Below are 21,900 nucleotides of genomic sequence, written 5' to 3' on the forward strand. Positions count from 1 at the left end.
AACATGGATATATCCACGTGACCTATCAACATGGCAGCCCTACCTTCCTTGCTTGAAGCACGAACCAACCCTGTAACAAATAGACTCATTTGCTCCTCCTGTCTTTCACCATCTCAAGAGCATAGGAGATAGATGGGTGAACTTCAACCCATATCCATGAACACTCATGGAGTCCTTTTTCAGAGTAAGGAACTCCCTCACCTTGGATTCCTTCACTTCACGAAGAAAGAAATTCCCCAAGAAGGCTTTCTCGAAGAAAGACCAACTTGGATATGGTGCATCCTCAGCCCTACCATCCTTCAATTGATCGAACCATATTCTCGCCACACTCTTCAGTTGGTATGTAGCCAATTCAAACCTCTCAGCATCGAACACATGCATTGCCTCATACACCTTCTTCAACTCCTCTGTGAAGTTCTCCGGATCTTCACCAGTGTTTGATCTGGTTAAACTAGGGGTATTCATTATCAAAACTCACGAACTCTCGAGGTATCCTCCTTATTTTTTATGTGCTCTCTGTTGACCAACCTGGTTGGTCACAACCTGATTAAGCATTCGAATTGCTTCCCGAAATTCGACATTGGTAACCTCTACTTGGGTTTGCACCTCTGGTGCATTTGGAACCTCTTGTTCCTCAATATTTCTTCGTGGTCGACCTCTGAATGCTTTTCTTGGAGGCATGATAATTTGAAAATATGTGTAAGAACAAATTAGAGAGAGACTTTTAGAGCTAAACTCTTCGCATGAAATAAGATGAAAGGAGTGAAACATTCCTAAATATCTAGCCTCCTAATCATAGATATGGTGCGCTTCATAGCGATGACTATAACTCTATTGATACGGATTCATAGACTCCCTAGGACTCTTAAACTCTGTGCTTTGATAACAAGTTTACAAGCCCCGAGCCTACATCCGATGCGGGACCGGCACTCGAAGACCATTGCTGGCCCTCAAATAAACCCCTGGCCTGACTACTTAAATCAACAGGAGACAAAACTTCAACTCTGACACAAGTAAAACATAATAAAATGGAAATATGTTATGTCACAATTTCGGACAAAATGGCACTTAAGTCTCAATAACTGAAAATAATTCCAACTGAAATACTTTAGTCTTCGAAGCCTCTAAACTGTCTAGAGAGGGATGTTGGGACAGACCCCACAACATCCTAAAAGTTATGCTAATATAGAAATGAAAAGGACGTCCTCCAAAATGCAAGGAGGCTCACCACAAACTCTGAAGCTCAATCTGGAATCAACAAACCGTTGTGTGCTGATCCTGGAAGGTTAACTGGGGCATCAGTACATTGAATGTACGAGTATGCGTGTTGTAGAGCTAAACATTAACTTAAGCTTGAGGGGATTAAAATTTAGACCCTCTAAACTCCTAATCCCGACTCTACATTTGATTTAACACTTCTTGTTCTAAAATCCCTCCTCTTCCTTGTCTCAATCATAAGAGCAGTTTTTAGATGGTTTTTGGAGTAATCCCTCATCTGTTTTATCACGAAAGAGGAGGAGATATATTAAAAGATTTCACGTTTTTTAGTTTCTTCCCCGCTAACACAGTGGCGTAGACACATCCACCCCAGGGTTACAAATTAGACACTCTTCATCAAAAAATTGCACTGAATCTAAATGTCAAATTCTACATTTATATGATATATATTTAAAGTTGGACACCCTTGCAAAAAGCTATGCATCTGGCGCAATGATAATGTGTGTCCATTAGAATGAAGGAGTTTTGGGTTCAAACCCCAAATATCATAATATTTTTTTAATTTTATTTTTACAGCCACACATCATTATTCTTCGACACCCTAAATAAAATTTTCTGGCTCTGGTAGCTGACCCCTTTAAAGAGGCTAATACATCGCTACAACGGTGATGTCATAGTGGGAATATTTCTGATATATGTGATAACGTCATCTAGGGATGTAACACCTCATTCTTAGAGAGAGTTAATTTTAGCAAAAACCAATTTGGAAAGATCTAAGTATAAAATTTTTGCAAGTTAGTCTTAAATTTTGAGTTTTGGATCCATAACTTTCAGCACAGGATGAGTTATGTGGCCCATAAGATATCAAATGAAAGATCTCTGGTCTTCTTTCCAATGCTATCGAGTTTGATAAATTTCAAGTTCAAGCAAGGAAGATATGACCATCTGAGTTCAACCTATCCAGTGAGCACATTCCTAATATGTATGGGTCTAGTAGGTGTACTAGTATGGAAGCGAGGTACTGAATTTTGGCGATTAAGATAAGTTCATCCGAATTAAAGTGGAGTATTTTGGTATTTTCCTTACCTCATTATCTTTAAGTGTTTTTTCATACAAAGAGGGGTCTAAACTAATTGAGAAAAGTTTTCACAAATCTAAACACGCTTAGGGTTTTAGAGAGAAGTTCAAGAGGAGAAAAGGGAGAAGTTCAAGCATTCGTTCAAGATTCTTGCAATATTCAAGGGATTTTGCAAAGGATTTGATCATTATGAGGTATGTAAGCTTTCATGGTGATGGGTTCGTTCACCCTCACGTCAATAATGATTTTCTTGAGTTAATTTCATCTATGACAATCCATGTATATTGAGGTTCTTGGTGAGATTCTTGAATTTTCGTTCTTAAATCTTTAATAATGGGATTTGATGAATCTTGAGGTGAATGTTATGGGTTCTACAGTTATTTTTAGTATATTTTTGCTTACTTATGTTTGGTCTACGAATCAAAGTTTGGGAGAAATTAATCATTCTAGGCGAATTGAGCCTAAAAATCGATGAGGTTTGTCGAGTTTAACGGGAAGGGCCTAAGGCGCTGCGCCACCGATGCGCCAAGAGGCTGATATGAGGAGCAAGATAAGCTTGTTTACGTATAAGTTGTCTCATCTATCAAGCACAAGAGGTAATACTACTATGTTGATAGGGGATATGGACAAATCAAGGCTATGATCCATTCAGCAGGTTAAAGAGGACAAGTTGAGAGATAGAGAAGAGTTTCATGGCAAGAAGGCTAAGACAACATTTATTGAGTCGGGGAAGTAGAAGGGTAATGTGAACCGGTCATATTTTAAACAAAAGTCAAATGTACCCGCTCAGTCATCTACTAGTGCACCTGCCACAAAGAATAGAGGTGAGTTCAAGAATCATAATTCACAGAACTTCTAAGATTGACCTGCTCAATCTTAAGGTAGTGTTTCACAAGGGGCCAATTAGACTCATGCATATGTTAAGTGTGGTAGGAACCACCCAAGAGCGTATCGTGATGGATCCACTGGCTGTTTCATGTGTGGTCATACATGTCACTTCATGAAATAGTTCCCTAAGAACAAGTGAGGAAATGGTATTGAGAGCAATTGAGACCAATTTTCTTCAGCGGCTTCGGCAGACAAAATTTCACCTAAAGGAGATACTAAAGGATATGCGCCAAGAGAATTAACGTGATGTGGTCACTGATATGATCAATGCGTTTACATTTAAGTATATACAATTCTTTATCCATGTGTGATTTTATATTTTGTGACTCCATATATAGCTATGAGATATGATATCCTTCTCGAGCTACTTCTTGAGCCCGTAAAGTGTTCACACCTGTTGGTGAGTCTATTCTAACTGAGAGAGTTTATCATGATGGTACCATTTTTGCCAATCACTAGGACACCATGGATCACTTAGTCAAGTTAGATATGGTGAACTTTAATGTTATTATAAGTATGGGCGGGCTTTATATTTGTTATGCCTCGGTTGATTGTAGAACTCGAGTAGTTAAGTTCCAGTTTCCCCATGAGCCATTTATTGAGTGGAGGAATAGTTTAGTAGTGCCTAAGAATTATTTTATTTCGTAACTTAAGACCAACAACTTAGTTTCCATGGGTGTATCAATCATTTAGTTTGAGTTAACTACTCTAGTTTTAAGACACTTCTTATTCAATCAGTTCCAGTTGTCAGTGAGTTTCTAGAGGTCTTTCTAGATGATCTTCATGGAGTCCCTCCAGAGAGAGAAATAGATTACGGTATAGATATTCTTCCTAATACTAGACCTATTTTGATTCCTCCATATAGAATGGATCCCTCATAGTTGAAAGACCTTCTCGATAAATGTTTCATTCGACTAAGTCTCACCTTGGTGCGGTCCGATTTTATTTGTGAGGAAGAAAAGTGGTTATTTTGGTATGTGTATTTACTACCGCCAAATTGAACAAGGATACCATAAATAATAAGTATTCTATTATGAGAATTAATGATCTTTTTGATCAACTTCAGCATGCCACTTGCTTTTCTAAGGTATACCTCACATCAGGCTATCATCAGTTGACTATAAGGGAAGATGACATATCGGAGACAATATTTAGGACCTATTATGGTCATTATGAGTTTTTGGTTATGCCCTTTATTTTGACTAATACTCACGTAGCTTTCATGGACCTTAGGAACAAAGTGTTTAAGCCATATCTTAATATGTCTGTCATCGTATTCGTCGATGATATTCTAATTTATTTGAGGAATGAGGAGGATCATCCTAACAATCTAAGAGTATTTCTATGAACTCTCAGAGATAGAGAGTTGTATGCCAAACTTTTTAAGTGTGAGTAATCACTTGATTCTGTGGCATTGCTAGGCCACACTATTTCTAGTAATAGGATTCGAGTTGACACTCAGAAGATTGAGGTAGTGAAGAATTGACCCAGATCCACATCTCCAACTGATACTATGAGTTTCTTGGGATTGGATGGTTATAATAGAAGGTTTGTCTAAGAGTTATACTAATCCATGTATTGAGGTTCTTGATGAGTTTCTTGAAGTTCCATTCTTAAATCTTTAATAATGGGATTTGATGAGTTCTTGAGGGGAATGTTATGAGTTAAGAGTTTTTTAAGTATATTTTTCTTTACTTATATTAGGCATACGAATCTAAGAGTGTTTGGGAGAAATTAGTCGATTCTAGGTAAATTAGAGCCAAAAATTGAAGAGGAGAATTCGTCTGTTTTTCTGGGTAGGGCCTGGGGAGACGCGTCATAAATGTGCCATGGGGATGGCGTGCTGTACAACCAGTGTGCCAGAAATGGTGCTCTATAGTTTAGAGGTTGGCGGCCCGCATCACTCGGTGCGCCAGAGTCGCCTCCCCGTTCATTTTCTGTAGTTAGTTTAGTCTAAGTTCTTTTAAAATGTATCCTTTCTCTCTTACTGATTATATCTATTCAAATTACATCTAAGCATTGAGAAATTCGTATACCCAAATAATAATTCTTGAATTAACATCTCAAATTCAAGAAAATATTAAGAGTCATGTTTGAGAGAACCTTTCGAGTCAATTTTGAGATACCAACTTTTCAAACATGCTTTTAGAATTGAGTATGAGGATGAGGAGAGTTCAGTGTAATTTTTCAAAATGAATATATGGACCTAAGTAATCCCAAAAGTAAATGTCTTTACATTTAAATAAGAGGAAGCCTTGATTTCCAAATGATTTCATGAAGATGAAGATTTTTTGAGCATTGTCTCTTTTAAGAAAAACTTTTGAGTAATAATCTCAAAGTATAAGAATTAGGATATGTTTTTAAACATATGAGTATGAGTTATATTATCGAGATTAGTATTGAGAACAAATATAGGGAAAAGTTCATACAACTCAAGGTCCTCATAAACCATGTATGCCAACATGAGTAAGGGTCATGCTTTTTAGATCATCCCTTATTGCTTTTAAGCATAACTTAGTGGATCCACTTAGTTTAGGATGTCTTATACTCTGTCAAGGTATAGGAAAATTCTAATAATGTGGACGAGATGTTGTGCCATCACATAACTCATAGTGATGGTTGTCGAGTAGAGAATCTCCCAAATAAGAGTAAAAGAGTTATTATTGTATTTTAAATTCATTGAGTAATCCTCTAGTATTTTAAAAGCTTTCTTTATAATGCATGTTTATTGTTGCTTTTATATTAAACCAAGTTGACTACTTCCGAGTTTGAGTATCTTTGAGTATTTATGAGTATCATTGAGTTGAGTTGACTTGAGATGAGGCGAATACATTCTTTTTTATTATTATTATCAGTTCAAGATTATTATGTGCTTTATAGTTTCCCTTACATGCTCGTACATTCGATGTGTTAACTCCATTTGACCTGCATCTTTCATGATGTAGATATAGGTAACCAGGGTCATCAATAGGTGCTTCGTTGATACCACTTGCAGTTCGAGTTAGCATTGGTAAGCCTCCTTACTTCCGGAGGACTCCATTTACTTTTATGTTTTGTATGTCGTAGGTCTTATCATGACTTCCTCTTTTTTCATTTAGAGGCTTCACAGATAGAAATAGTATTTGAATAGTCTTTTTGTCATTTCCTTGTTGACATTTTAAAGATTGTGAGTCGAACACTAACGTTCATTTGAGTACTGAGTAAACTATTTTATTTATGATATCTTATGAGTTGAGCTTGTTTTGAGATCTCTATTGTTGATTAAGTTTTCTGCTGAGAGTTGAGTCAGGCCAAGAGTTCTCTTGGGTCTAGACATGATTATCAAGTGTCGGCCACATCCAAAGTGTACCCTTAGAGCGTAACAAGGGGCAAATTTTAAATTCTGAGATTTTCATCTTGTCACCATAATTTTAAATTGACAATGTATGTCAAAAGCTTATAGAACTTCGGATGATGTGCCTTTGTATAATGATGGATACGGTCATTACATTAATAGAATCCTTTCATAATGAACAATCACTTCCAATCGTGTTTATTTTGCTCATATATATATATATATATATATATATATATATATATATAAATTTATTTTCAAAATATCTTTATGAGTCAAATTTTATAGGCACAATACATAAATGTGCACATTGCTTCAGGTGACATCTATGCCCTCCAACTTTTGATTGTAAACAAGTGTTACTTACATGTATATAATGTTTAATAAGTAGATACATATGTTGTCCTACAAACATTCTACGTGGTGTCCTATATGCATTGTGTCATGTATGACAAGTGTCTCTACTTTTTCAACTTTATACAAGTCCAACTGTCTATTTATGTACACTAAAAAATTGAGAACATAAATGTTCATTGAGACTTACTCAAAGAACAAGTTTATGTATAAATCTAGTTTTATACTTAAAATTCCAAATTATGTTTTTCTTTGGAGAATTTAGAGTTTCAAATTATATCGTGTGTCCAAACATGCAAAGTATGCAATTGGTGCACGATATGACAACGAATTGGACCTAATTACCCCAACCCTATATAGCCCTTATTCTAAGATACCTACTCTATTATCTAATATATCATGTGCAAAATAATATTTCTATTTTTGATAGTTTGTTAGGTATCTAAGGAGTATTCGTTCAAAGATATTTATTAAAGTTCGTTAGCGTTTTAAGCAGAGTAATATTTTGATGAATTTGTTACAAAGTCTAACACTATTATTTTTAAATTGATATTTTAATATTGCATGCATTACTTATATTAGTATTATATTATACATATTTAGATGAGCTACATTTCAACAAGAATTATGGATGTGTTCGCTATGTAGGAAAACATTTTTCGGGAAATGTTTTCAGAATTTTTTTATATTTGGTTGGGACAAAAGTTTTGAAAAATATTTTTTAAATTAACTCATTTTTCTCAAAATTAAAAAAAAATGACTTCCCTTCTAAAATTAATGAAAATATTTTTCAATGTTTCTTCGAACTTTAAATTATTTTTTTTTGGAAAAATATCATTTTTTTAAAAAAATATTTTGAGTTTCAACTCTTTTATTTTTTCACCCCATTCCCGATCAATCCCCCACCCCCTCCATAAAAATTATGTTTATTTATTTCAAAATTTTCTTTTTACCTCATCCACCCCCACCCCACCCAACCCCCCACCCCATCCTACCCCCCAAAAAAATTAACTTTATTTTAAAAGAATATTAATTTCAAAAATTTATTTTTTCACCCCGATCCCCGACCTCACCACCACAACCACGCACCCCACCCCACCCCCAAAAAAATTGAGTTTGTTTTTAATATACAAGTACCCCCTCAACCTATGCCTGAAATCTCAGAGACACACTTATACTATACTAAGGTTCTATTACCCAAAAACTTATTTTATTAATAATTTTCTATCCTTTTCGACCTAACTGGCACTATCTTGTGGACCCAACGTTGGTTGACTTTTTCTTTCAAACTAGTGTACGTTGGCTGAAAAGGTGTAAAAAATTACTTATAAAATAAGTTCAGGGGGGTAATAGGACCTTAGTATAGTATAAGTGTGTCTCTGTGATTTCAGGCATAAGTTGGGGGGTACTTATGCATTTTCCCTAAAAAATATATTCAACTTCAAATTCATTTTTTCACCCTCAACTCCCCCCCCCCCCCCCAAGAAAATCATTTTCGAAAAGTATTTTCTATTCACCAACCAAACATGAAAAACCAAGTCAAAAATCTACTTGTTTTCGAGGAAAACATTGTCCTGCATACCAAACATAACCTATAAGAACACTCCAAAGAACTTAATTAGTTCGTGAGATCGCTCTACTAAGAAATATGGCATTAGCTACATATTTTATTTATAATTCTCATCTAATTCGTTGTTATATAGCTCTTAGCTATATATATAGATATAAATATAGATATAAATTGCTTGTTTTTTTTTGGAGTGGGTGGGGGGAGGGGCGGTGAACGCCCAAGGATAACCTGCGGCTGCTATCCTTTTTGCCACAGTGTCTGCCCTTTGGGTGAGCACTTGTGTACATTAGATAAATCCCCAATTGTGTAAAAGCTGGCAAACCACACAGGAAATATGAATTGCACTGTATACAAGCCTAATGTGTTGGCTCTACTCAAAACATATGGGGTTGAATTTGTAGAATATATCGTACCCTATTCAGTTGAGTTAATAATTTTGATGGTTACTCAACTATTAATTGATTTCACAGAAAGTCAGTCAACTTTTATTTTCAACTCAAAAGTCACTCAACTATGATTTCTTTGCACAGAATGTCACTCAACTATGACTTCTTTGTATAGAAAGTCACTCAAACTATTTAATTGTTTTTCATTAAAATTTAGTCACATGAAATATTAATTATTAACCAAAATTTTAAGACTTATATATATATATATATATATATATATATATATATATATATATATATATATATATATCTACTTTTTCCTCCTCATATTACTCTATCAGAATGTTTCTATCAATAATTTCTCCCTTCCATAAAATTGTAAGTACTTCTTTCTCCCTTCAAATACAGATAATAATTTTTTATACCTTGTACGTATAGGGATCTCATGGTTTTGGCAAAACTATAAACAAGAAAATATTAGCAGTATAAGTAGAGTGTTTTTGATTAATTAATTGACATTTTTATCTATTTATGCATTTGATACATATTGAAAGTGTTTTTAAATCAAAATCAATTAAAAATTGATCAGCTTTATGTATGTTTATATGATTTATAAGTATATTTTGTTTGATTTAACTTTTTACGGTTATCTAATATTCCTTTTCTTTAGGTAATTTTTATAGTATATCATTTTTTTTCATCATTCACACTTCTTAAATGCAAAATATACTTTTGAAATGTATATTATTAATATGTTTATAAGGATATTTTAATAGAAAAAAAATATTTATCAATATCTTTTTATCAAATACTAATCGTTTATTATCATTTCAACACTTGTATTTATATATGTAGGGTTGTGGATCAACTTTTGTCAAGCAATCCATAACAAGAAGGGCCACTCCTGAGCAACAGGTTGATTGCCATTTTCCCTCTTTTATATTGTTTTAGTGTTTCATATATTCTTGAGTTAAAAGTTTATGAATTTGAAAAACCTATTATAACGGAACCGAAGTCATAAATGAGGATCCACTTAAAATTCATGCTCACCTCAACTGATTGTCCATCTAAAAAAATTTATTATTTTTATTAATATAAAATTTTCTATCAATTATTCAAATGTCTTGTTCATTTTCTCTTTTATTCTCTTTTTTAAATTTTTTATTCTTAATTACAATATCCAGGACTCAAATTTGAATTGAACTCACATGTTTATATATTCTTTCAATTTGTATTATTTCTATAGTGGGATGAGGCTGGGATAAGAGAATAATTATTTTTATTCTTTTATTTTGAATTTTGGGTACACACAAAAGAAAAATGCAATATTCATACATATTTGCCTAATCATGTTTCTTTGAATGAACTAATTAGTTCTATATGAATGCATCATTATTTTTCTCCTTTTTTTCTCTCTTGTTTGTCATAAATTGAAAAAAAATTAATGGTGAAAAAGATCCAAATAGAAAAAAAACTAAAGAGATAAGAAGTGTGGGGAGGGGGGGGGGGGCTGTAGAGAGTAGATGTCTAACCTCATTTAATTTTAATCTACTATGAAATTCAAAATAAAGTCAATTATGTAAGTTTATATATTGAGTAATTTCAAATTAATTTAATGGAAAATGACCTAAAACGACCTTAAACAATGAGATTTGGTACAATATTGAAGTATAATCCTTAGACATAAAGGTATTTTTGAGTCAAAAGGTGGACGACAAGGATATTTTAAGACTGAAAGGTGAATGGAGGATGATTTTGTACCAATTCAAATACTTGAGAGGTATTTTAGGCCCTTCTCCAATCAAACAAATGAAAGATTGTAGAATGAGAGAAACATCTAATTTCACAATTCTAACACACTCTACTCTCAACAATTTGAAGATTATTTCAAATACACTTTCAAGAAAAAGGAAGAAACTCATGTTATATCTTTTAATCAAATTATTTTATTTATTTTTCCATAATAATAATTGACTATTAGGGTGTGCTTGGTATGAATGAAAATATTTTCCAATTCTTCTATTTTTGGAAAATTATTCCAAATCAACTTATTTTTCTCATTAAGATAAACACTTTTCAAAACTCTCATCATACCTTAAATTAGATTCTTTTTTTACTCTACCCCATACCTCCACCATCCCCATACAAAATAAAATAACTTTTTTAAATATTATGAAAAACATTTCACAGGAGCATGATAGTTTGATCATGGGACCAAGAGAGCAGGAAGTACTCCCACCTTTAGTGAATGCCATAAAAACATCAGTCAAGAAAAATTCAGCACCTTTCCATTTTCCAGGTCACAAAAGAGGCATGGCTGCACCATCTTCACTAGTCGATGTTATCGGTATTGGTCCATTTCTTCATGATGCAACTGAGCTCCCAGAGCTTGATAGATTTAGTTATCCAACTGGACCTTTATTAGAAGCACAAAAAATGGCTGCTGACCTCTTTGGTGCATCTCAAACATGGTTCATAGTTTGTGGGACAACTTGTGGTATTTTAGCAGCAATTATGTCAACTTGTTCACCTGGTGATACCTTAATCCTTGCAAGAAACTCACATGTTTCAGCCACTTCAGCAATGGTACTTTGTGGTGCTTTACCAAAGTACATTCTTCCTGAATATAATCTTCAATGGGATACTGCTGGAGGTGTTACCCCCTCACAGGTAATTACTTGTTAAACCTTATACAAGTTTAGATGTATGTTTGTACACACTAAAAATTGTAGGACATAGGTATCATATTAGACAAAGTTAAAGGGAACTTTTAGAGAAAAACTCTAACGCACGAAAGAAATATGAAAGAAGTGAAGAATTTCCTAAATGTTGCAGCCTCCTAATTATAGATGTGGCGTGCTTCACACCGATAACCAGGACTCAGCATACACGTCTCCATAAACTCCCTAGGATTCTTGAATTCTGTGCTCTGATACCAAGTTTGTCACACCCCGAGCCTACACCCTGGGTGTGACCGACACTCAATGACCATTGTTGGCCTCGAGTGGACCTTTTTCCTGACTTTCTTAACTCAGTGGAAGACTTAAACATAAAAAATATAGCTCGAAGATATATATAAGTACTTAGCCCAAATAGAAACTCAAGTCTTTGAATAATGTTTCGAAAAATAGTGTAAAGACAACTGAACTACTAACTGTTTACGAAACCTCTAAAATGACTAAGATGGATGTTGGGACAAATTTCACAACATCCAAATGTATTAACTAGAAAACAATAAAAGATGTCCTCTTCAATGCAAGGAGACTCACCAACTGACTCTGGATTGCTCAACTGGACTAACGGTGCGCTAGATATTGATTCTCGTTATGTGCGCCTGCATTATGATACGATGCAGACCAACTGGCATCAGAACATTGAATATAAAAGTATGCCAGTTGGAATGCTAAAACAACTTATGCTTGAAAAGAGTAAGAAGCAACACTTACCTTGGATCTTCTCAGCTCATGAATAACATAACTCAATATTACTAACTCTTTTCAAAATAAAGCAATTCAAAAGCAAGTGAAATATAAACAAAAGGTGTTTAACAACATTTTGTAAACTTTGAATGTATACAAAGATACAAACAACTCTAATATGTATGTAAAAATACAAATAAACTGATGTATATATTTATATAAATACATTAAACTTCTGTGGGAGTTTCTCTAACCGAAAACTATGACTTAAGAGCTATAGTGATGATACAACAATCTACCTCATGCTGCCACCGCATCCTATACCCGACCAAAGGTATTAGACCTGAACTGCCTAATGGATCCAGTAGTCTACTATGAAAATGGTTCATCTAAAAAGTATGACCCTCTACACATGGTGGCTACATGATTTTATTGGGAGATGTGAGTTATCTGAACTCGTGCTCGTCCGTAATTCGATGCTCAATACTACTCCTAAAATATACTGGCTCTTATGTTATTAAAACTTACTACTTATGTTGGGAGTCTTAGTTACCCTGCTTGCGTCATTAAATAAGCTATACTCTTTTCTGAAAACTACCCCGAAGGCTTTTTGGAAATCTCAATTTCCATTCTTTTTAAAGGTGAAAACATTTTATACTTTTGTGAAATAGAAAAGACTTCACTATACTCGGAACTGAACTCAAACTCAAGTCTTGAAACGACATTAAATTTTTTTTAATAAACTTATGAAACTTGAAATGAACTTATTGTTCTTATCTTTAATATTTACTCAATTTGATCTTTAAGTCTTAAAATAAGTTTAAAAGTATTTGTAAAAGACTTATTGAAAGGACTCTAAGAACATTCTAGACGTGGCTCTAAACCTTCCTTGAATATGAGGTTATGGATTCAAGGTTGTAATTCATGTTTCTTGATGATTTCTATATGATTAGAAGTCATTTAGAGCAGTTAGAATCATTAGGAAGTATTAAACACTTTAGAGAGGCTTAATTAGACTGAACTACGAAAACTAGCAAAATATGCCAATTCATGTATGTTTTGGGCGCATCGCGCCAACTTCATTTGATTAAGGCTCCTTTCATGTGAACTGCTAGCGCACCGCCCCAGGCTCTAAGGCGTAGGTGGGGTGCGCCTCACCTGGCCCTGCCCAGGTGACGCCTGACGTATTTTCATCTCGCTTTCCTGACCTTAAATCATTCTGATTCGATTTCTTTTTTGAAATCACCGTAGATCTATGTACCCAATTCATATATACTAGGATCTAACTCAAAGAACTTAAGAAACAACACTTTCTACCTCAAGAAATTCATAAACTTCAACTCATGTTCAAGAACGAAAGCAATTCAAGAACAACATTCAGGAACATTCAAAATCCAATCTTTCAGAATGAAATCACGTTGAATAAAACATGCCTGGCATGTGGGTTAATGAACCCAACATTATGGAAGACTCACATAACCTTTTAGGAATCACCCCCGATGAAACCCTCAAGTTAATTTGACGATCTTGGCGAATCTTACCCTCTTTTTTCTTCTCTTCTCTTGTCCATTCTCAAAGCCCTGACGTGAATTCTCGTTTTTCTAAACTAAATGAAGTCTTGTTTTTACCCCAATTTAATACCTAAAACAAATTAATTAAATTAGGTAACAAAAAGACAACTTTGCCATTCCTAAATCCAGATTGGACTTTCCTTGATCCAATAGCCCAACTTCTGAAAGCCATAACTCACTCATATGATATCAAAATCACGCAAACTTGGCGGCGTTAAAATGGTTATTCTAAGGAATTTCCAACCATATATTTAACTACTCCTAACTCATCCTGAGCTAGGAGTTACGGTAGTTTTGAAAATGATCGAAACTCACTTTCCTAACTAGGATAAATTTTCGAGATTTTCTTATTCTTTCCAAAAATAAGTATTTTCAGTTTGTAAACGCTTTCCTATTTCTTTCTAGTTGCGAGGTGTTACAATATCTCCCCTTGGGAACATTCGTCCTCGAATGAAATTATCCATACTAGACTAAGGGTAGTAATTTCAAGTTCAAACACCAAACAAGAAATTGCTACAATAACATGCTTACACATAACTAGATAGTACTGTCTACATTTTCTCCGGATTTAAAGAGATGTGGATGTCTCTTATTCATGTCCTCTTCAGCTTCCCAAAAATATTCTTCAAAAAATTGGTTCCTCCAAAGGACCTTGACTGATGCTACCTCTTTTGTTCTCAACTTGCAAACTTAGCTATCTAAGATCTCAACCGGAATCTATTTATAAGATAAACTATCATTGATTCCAATATTTTCAATTGGAATTATCAATGAAGGATCACCCATGCACTTCTTCGGTATAGAGATGTGAAACACCGGATGAACTTCTGTTAACTCTTGTGGTAGCTCCAACTCATAAACTACATTGTCAATCGTCTTGACTATGCGATAAGGTCCAATATACCGAGGACTGAGTTTCCCCTTCTTACCAAACCTTATAACATTTTCCATGGGTGAAACTTTTAAATACACCCAATCATCTACTTCGAACTCTAACGGCCTCCTCCTAACATCAAGGAAGGATTTTGACGACTTCATGCCGTTTTCAATCTCTCCGTAATCACCTTCACCTTCTCCATAACTTGGTGAATTAAATCTGTTCCTATCAACCCTGCTTCACCAACTTCAAACCATTGAATAGGATATTTGCATCTTCTCCCATAAAGAGTTTCATAAGGAGCCATTTGGATGCTAGAGTGGTATATTTTGTAAGCAAACTCAATGAGAGGTAGGTAATCATCCCAACTCCCTATTAAATCGATCACGCATGACCTTAATTATCTTCTAATGTCTGAATTGTACGCTCTGTTTTTCTATCAGTGTGAGGATTAAAGACAGTACTTAAGTTCACCGTTGAATCCAAACCTTTCTGAAAGCGTTTCCAAAATTGTGCAATAAATTATGCGCCACAATGTGAAATTTTGGAGACCGGAACTCCATGAAGTCTTACCACCTCTTGAATATACAATTTAGCTTAATCCTTCTACCGAATGAGTAGTCTTTATGGCAAGAAGTGGGTTGATTTTGTCATTTTATCGACAATCACCCAAATAGAATCATTCTGCCTATGAGATCTGGGTAAACCTGTGATGAAATCCATATTAATCATCTCCCACTTCTATTTTGGAAGTTCTATATTCTGAGCCAAACATCTGGGCCTTTGGTGCTCTATTTTAACTTGTTGGCAATTCGAGCACTTGGCAATAAATTCAGCAATGTCATTCTCCATACAGCTCCTCCAATATACTTCTCTCTAATCGTAGTACATCTTTGTGGAACCAGGATAAATGAAATATCTGGAGTTATGAGTTTCCTTCATGATACTCTCTTGAAGTCCATCCATCATAGGTGCAGACAATATACCTTGATATCTCAATGCACCATCTCCCATTTGTTTAAAATCCAACACTCTTTGCTCATGATCATTTTCCTTCAATTCAAGCAAAATGGGATCTTGGTTTTGCTTCTCTTTCACTTCTGGCACTTATGATGACTCAACCCTTTCTGTCACCATTATTCCTCCTTTGTGGAATCCAAGAGTCGGACTCGTAAGCATGCAAGTCTATGCACATCTTTTGCTAGTTATTTCTTCTCTTCTTCAAGATGGGCGGTACTACCCATAGGCAACCTGCTTAAGGCATCGGCAACCACATTAGCCATACCTGGATGGTAAAGAATACTCATGTCATAATCCTCGGGCAATTCTAACCACCTACTTTGTGTGAGATTAAGCTCTCTCTGAGTAAACACATATTGTAGGCTTTTATGACCAGTGAATACATAAACATGAACACCATACAGATAGTGATGCCATATCTTCAAGGCGAAAACTACAACAGCCAAATCTAAGTCATAGGTTGGGTAATTCTTCTCATGAAATTTAAACTGCCTAGAGGCATACTCTACCCAAACCTACTCTAGATGCATGACAATACACCAAAAAACCTTGAGTACCTTCTGGTAAAGTCAAAACTACTACATTAGTCAACCTCTCCTTCAACTGTTGAAAGATTTTCTCACAAGATTCAGACCATTTAAAATTCATTATTTTTTGAGTCAACTTCGTTAAAGGAGACGAAAAAACAAAAAAAACCTTCTACAAATCTCTTATAGTGGCCAGCCAAGCCCAAGAAATTCCTAATATTAGTTGGAGATGTGGATCTAGGCCAATTCTGTACTGCCTAAGTTTTCTGGGTTTCCACTCTAATACTATCACCTAAAAATATATAACCCAAGAAGGCCACAGACTCAAGCAAAAATTCAGACTTGGAGAACTTGGCATACAAACTCTCTATCCTTCAAGGTCTGGAGGACTATCTTGAGGTGACTAGCATAATCTTCTTCATTCCTTGAATAGATTAGTATGTCACCGATTAAAATGATAACAAACATATCAAAATAAGGTTTGAAGACTCTATTCATAAGGTCCATGAATGCCGCTAGTGCATTGGTCAACCCAAAGGACATGACCAACAACTCACAATGCCCATATCTAGTTCTGAAAGTTGTCTTTGGAATGTCACATTCCCTAACATTCAACTGATGGTAGTCTAATCTGAGGTCAATCTTGGAAAAACAAGAAGTACCATGACATTTATAGAAAATATCATCAATCTTTGGAAGAGGATATTTATTCTTGATGGTAACCTTGTTCAATTAACGGTAATCTATACACATTCTAAGGGAACCATCTTTCTTTCTCACAAACAAGACCATCGCGCCCTTAAGGTGAGACACTTGGTCGAATAAAACCCTTATCTAACAGATCTTTCAACTTTTCTTCAATTCTTTTAACTCTGTTTTAGCCATCCAATATGGCAGGATAGAGATAGAACGAGTATCTAGAAGAATATTTATACCAAAGTCTATCTCTCTCAAGAGGGTCTTCAACAAGATTATCTTGAAAAACTTCTGAAAACTCTTTTACTACTGGAACTGACTAGGAGGAATCTCAACACTAGAGTCATTAACTCGAACTAAGTGATAGACACACCCTTTAGAAACTAACTTCCTCACCTGAAGGTACGAAATTGAACGACCCTTAGGCACTGCTGAACTGATTTTCCACTCTAAGACTGGCTCATTTTGGAAACTGAAACTTGACTACTCGAGTTATACAATCAACTAAGGAATAACAAGTTGTAAGCAATCCAGACCAAGAATGACATCAAAGTCTATCATGCCTAACTCAATTAAATCAGCCATGGTACTTTTGTGATTAACGGGAAAGGGGCAACCAGGATAGACTCTCTCTGATAGAATGGACTCACCAACAGGTGTAAAAATACTAAATGGTTCACTAAGTTGCTTAGGAATAATATCAAAGTTCATGGCAACATATGGAGTTACAAAAGATAAACTCGCTCCTGGGTCTAGCAATTCATATACAGTAAAGTCAAAGACTTTAATCATACCAGTGACAACATCTGGCGAATTATCATGCTCTTGGCGGTTGTTGAGAGCATACAAGCAGTTTGTTCCCCTGCTAGTACCAAAAGTAGCTCCTCAAGGTGCATCCTTGTCTGGTGGAGCATCTAATGAAGATTGGGATCTATTTCCCCACTACCATTTTCCTGCTTATTCTTTGGACACTCTCTCCTGAAATTCCCGATATGACTGCACTTGAAACAACCAGTGGAGTCCTCACGACAAACATCAGAGTGGTTGCACTTGAAACATCCAGTGGAGTCCTCACGACAAACACCAGAGTGGTTTCTACCACACTTGGCATAGGCAGGAGGCTTACTACCCCCTTGCACCACACTACCCTGTGAATATTCAGGTTTAACCATGGAATTTTGACGATAGTACTCACCCTTGTTCTTAGGTGCAGGTGCACTATAAGAGAATGGAGCGGGACCTTTTGGTTTTTGTCGAAAGGATGACCGTTTGACATTACTCTTCTGCTTCCCGAACTCATTCCATGTCTTAGCTCTCTTATTCTTGAACTTCTCTCTGTTCATTATCTTTTTCTTTCTGTACCTGCTGCACATAGATCATCAACCTCGAAATGTCCATGTCCCTAACAAGCATTACTGCCCGAAACTCTATTCTAGAAGAACGACATAATCCAGTAACACACAAACTCATCCTACTTCTCATGTCATCAACCTCGAAATGTCCATGTCCCTAACAACCCAACTTCAAAAAGGCGTAACTCACTCATACGAGATCCAAATCGTGCAAACTCAGCGGCGTTGGAAAGATTATAAGGTCTTTGTAACCATATCTGGAACTACTCCTAACTCATCTTGAGTTAGGAGTTGTGGTCGTTTGAAAATGATCAAAACTCACTTTCCTAACATATACAAATTTTCCTGATTTTCTTATTCTTTTCAAAAATAAGTATTTTCAGATTTTAAACTTTTTTCTAGTTTTTTCTAGTTTTGAGGTGTTACAGTTCTAAGGAAATGGAGAAGTATATCACTTTTTCTATTCTAACGAAAGGGAGAAGGGTGTGACTTTTTCTTTTTTAACGAAAGGGAGATGTACATATCTTTCTAATCTAAGGAAAGACATAGTATTCCTTCTCCTTGGACTAGGAAGAAATCTCTATAAATAGAGATTTTTCAATCCCTTTAAAGAAGAGAAGTTTTTCTATAAAATACTTGTCCATCCAAGTGTTAAGATATTTCAGAAGTGAACTTGAAATCACTGTAGAACACCACAGAACTGTCGTCTAGTTCGTGGACTACCTTGTAGATTTGCTTGATGGTTGTAGTTTGCCGACTAACGTGTGGATTCACTTGAGGGTATTTTCTGAAATTAAATTCAAAAAGTTTTATATGTTATAACATGATTGTAGTTTTTCTAGCATAAACAGCGTGTTGTCTATTATTCATATAAGTTGTATGATTCTGGTATGCTTCTGTTGTGCATATAGTTTTCCAACATATAAACATTAGATACACTCACTACAAACAATAAATTAAACTGAAATGAGCTACTAAGTTATTGTTGATCTGTCGTAAATTGCTTGTAACTAACATAATTTAATGATAATTCATCATCAAATCAAATTAGCAATGAATTTTGCTTTAAAAATATGTTAGATATTGTTTCCATATTGTTCAGGTGAAAATAGCAATTGAAGAACTGGAACAGGAAGGCAAAAAGGCAGCAGGAGTTTTTATTACATCACCAACTTATAATGGAGTATGTAGCAATATTTCTGAGATATCTCAAATATGTCATTCTCATGGTATCCCTCTAATTGTGGATGAAGCACATGGGTCTCACTTCAAATTTCATCCTGATATGCCTAAAACAGCTCTTTCTCAAGGAGCAGATCTTGTCATACAATCTACACACAAAGTTTTGTGCTCATTTTCCCAATCATCAATGCTACACTTATCCGGGGATAGCATCGATAGAGATAGAGTGCACAAATGTCTTCAATCTTTACATACCACTAGTCCAAATTGGGTTTTATTAGCTTCCTTGGATGCAACTAGAGATGAATTAAGTAAAAATCCAAACACCCTTTTCAGTGAAGTAATGGAACTAGTCCAACAAGTGAAAGAACTAATAAACCACATTCCTGGAGTCTCACTTTTGGATCTCTCTTGTTTCTCCAACAATTTCTCTTTTATGGATCCTTTGAGGATGACAATTGGCGTACAAGAACTTGGCTTGTCGGGTTTAGAAGCATATAACATATTGTCAACAAGTCATGGAATTCAGCCAGAACTTATTGGAACTCAATCTTTCACATTAGCCTTTAGTTTAGGAACAACTAAAGAACATACTCAAAGACTTGTTAGTGGATTGAAGTACTTATCAATCAACTTCTTTCAAGAAGAAAGAGAGATTATCAAAATAGATCATGGAATGGATAGGGTGCCATTTGGAGAAGTTTACATGAGTTGTACACCAAGAGAAGCCTTTTTTGCTAAGAAAAAGAAAGTGAATTTTGAAAAAAGTATCGGGGAAGTTTGTGGAGAATTTATATGCCCTTTCCCTCCAGGTATCCCCATGCTAATCCCAGGGGAAATCATCACAAAGAGAGCTATGGATTATCTCATTCGAGTTAAGGACAAAGGAGCTTTTCTTAAAGGGGCTGCTGATCCTCTACTTAGCACTGTGGTTGTTTGTGATTTTTGAAAAATATTATGTTTCATCTCAACAAAGTTTACCATTCATGCTATGTACGTCTGCATTTGAAGGCTCTTGCTTAGAATCACTATGCATTTCATTCAAAACTAGATAACTTGGTTTGTTCAGAAAACTAATCGTATCAAAAAGTGATCAAATAAGCGTAATACATAGTTCGTACGAATCATTTTTCATTAAGACATACATAAAGTTGTTACAATATTCCAAAGGGATTAATGAGGTGTCACAACTTATTTATTGTGTCAAATGGCTACTGAAGGCCAATAATAAAACATTATTAATTTTGTTTTTGACACTCAAATCCTTAGTTAATCTCACTTAATTACTCCATCATAATCTCTTATTCAAGCAAAGCTTCACATAACCCAAAGTTGTTTTAACTTCATTTGATTTTTTATCAAATATACAAATCTTTGTGCATGGGAACTTTCTTAGGAGTTTGCTACAATGTCCATCTGTAAACTCCTCTGTGAGACAAGCTTTTGTACATGAAGAGTCGGTAAAACATAATCCTTTGAAGGTTTGGCTAGGGGATTTGCAAATTTACTGAGCTTACACCTCTACAATCATTCACAAATGTTAGAATAAGAGAGACGTAATCGAAATAAATATTGCTCCTATAATATTTAGAGGAATATAAACAAACAGATTATTTTAGTTTTTTTCATAGTTGTCAAATAACTTTAAAGCATGTTATAAGTCACAATCCTTTAGGTTTACTTATTTTATACTATAATTTTCAAAAGTCAATCTTTCTTTCATAAACAACTTCATGTCAAGTCAAACTAACTTATATAAATTAGAATTGAGGGAGTACTTAATATTTTGACCAAAAATAGAGTAATTTTACACATTATTTAAGAGGACTAAATGATGAAGACAAACCATGGGAAACAAAGAGTAACATTGCCAAGACCAGAAATGCCATGAAGCAAATCGAACGAGCCATAGTCTCTTTTAATGAGTGAAAAAGATTGGAAATGTCTTTTTCTAATAATAAGAAGAATGTAATTTAGAGTTAAAAATAAACCAGTTACACAATGAAGGTAATTTATAGGGAGTGAAATTGTAAGAATGGGTCAATAATATGTGAACCAATGGTTGTTGGTAGGTCATAAACTCAATTAACATGTTCTTCTTTCTTTTCTTTTCTTTTTTTCTTTTTTCTAAAAAAAATGGGGTAGGAGAATATAATGTGGGAATCGTACACTCACCAATAAGGTAAAATTTCAGATAGTCAAATGAGTTATTTATAAGATTCCAGAAAAATTAAAAATATAATTGCGTCTGCTTAAAAAGGATATATCTGGCTTAAAACGAGTTCCAAAAGCTTGGTATAGCAGGATTGATGATCACTTGTTTAGTTTGGGGTTTGAACAAAGTGTAATTGAAGTTGCACTTCATGTCAAGCGTAAAGGAACTGATGTTCTTATCGTTTCCCTTTATATTGATGATCTCTTGGTG

The 21,900-nt window shown here is 34.8% G+C and overlaps 1 protein-coding gene across 2 annotated transcripts; it reads left to right on the forward strand.

Annotated features, from left to right (window-relative positions):
• Nucleotides 1-9,145: 9,145 nt before the first annotated feature.
• Nucleotides 9,146-20,613, forward strand: LOC101254913 (uncharacterized). Of its 2 annotated transcripts, none has more exons than XM_004242836.5 (4): nt 9,146-9,209; nt 9,687-9,746; nt 11,022-11,501; nt 19,396-20,613. In XM_004242836.5, exons 1-4 carry the CDS (start codon nt 9,174-9,176, stop codon nt 20,422-20,424), a joined length of 1,605 nt encoding a protein of 534 aa, XP_004242884.1. In that variant the 5' UTR covers nt 9,146-9,173; the 3' UTR covers nt 20,425-20,613. The 2 variants fall into 2 exon arrangements, with proteins under 2 accessions (XP_004242884.1, XP_025887686.1); XM_026031901.2 differs by having other exon boundaries at nt 9,192-9,209; nt 11,131-11,501.
• Nucleotides 20,614-21,900: the final 1,287 nt, after the last annotated feature.

The sequence above is a fragment of the Solanum lycopersicum genome, chromosome 7 (assembly GCF_036512215.1).
Source record: "Solanum lycopersicum chromosome 7, SLM_r2.1".
Lineage (NCBI taxonomy): Eukaryota > Viridiplantae > Streptophyta > Magnoliopsida > Solanales > Solanaceae > Solanum > Solanum lycopersicum.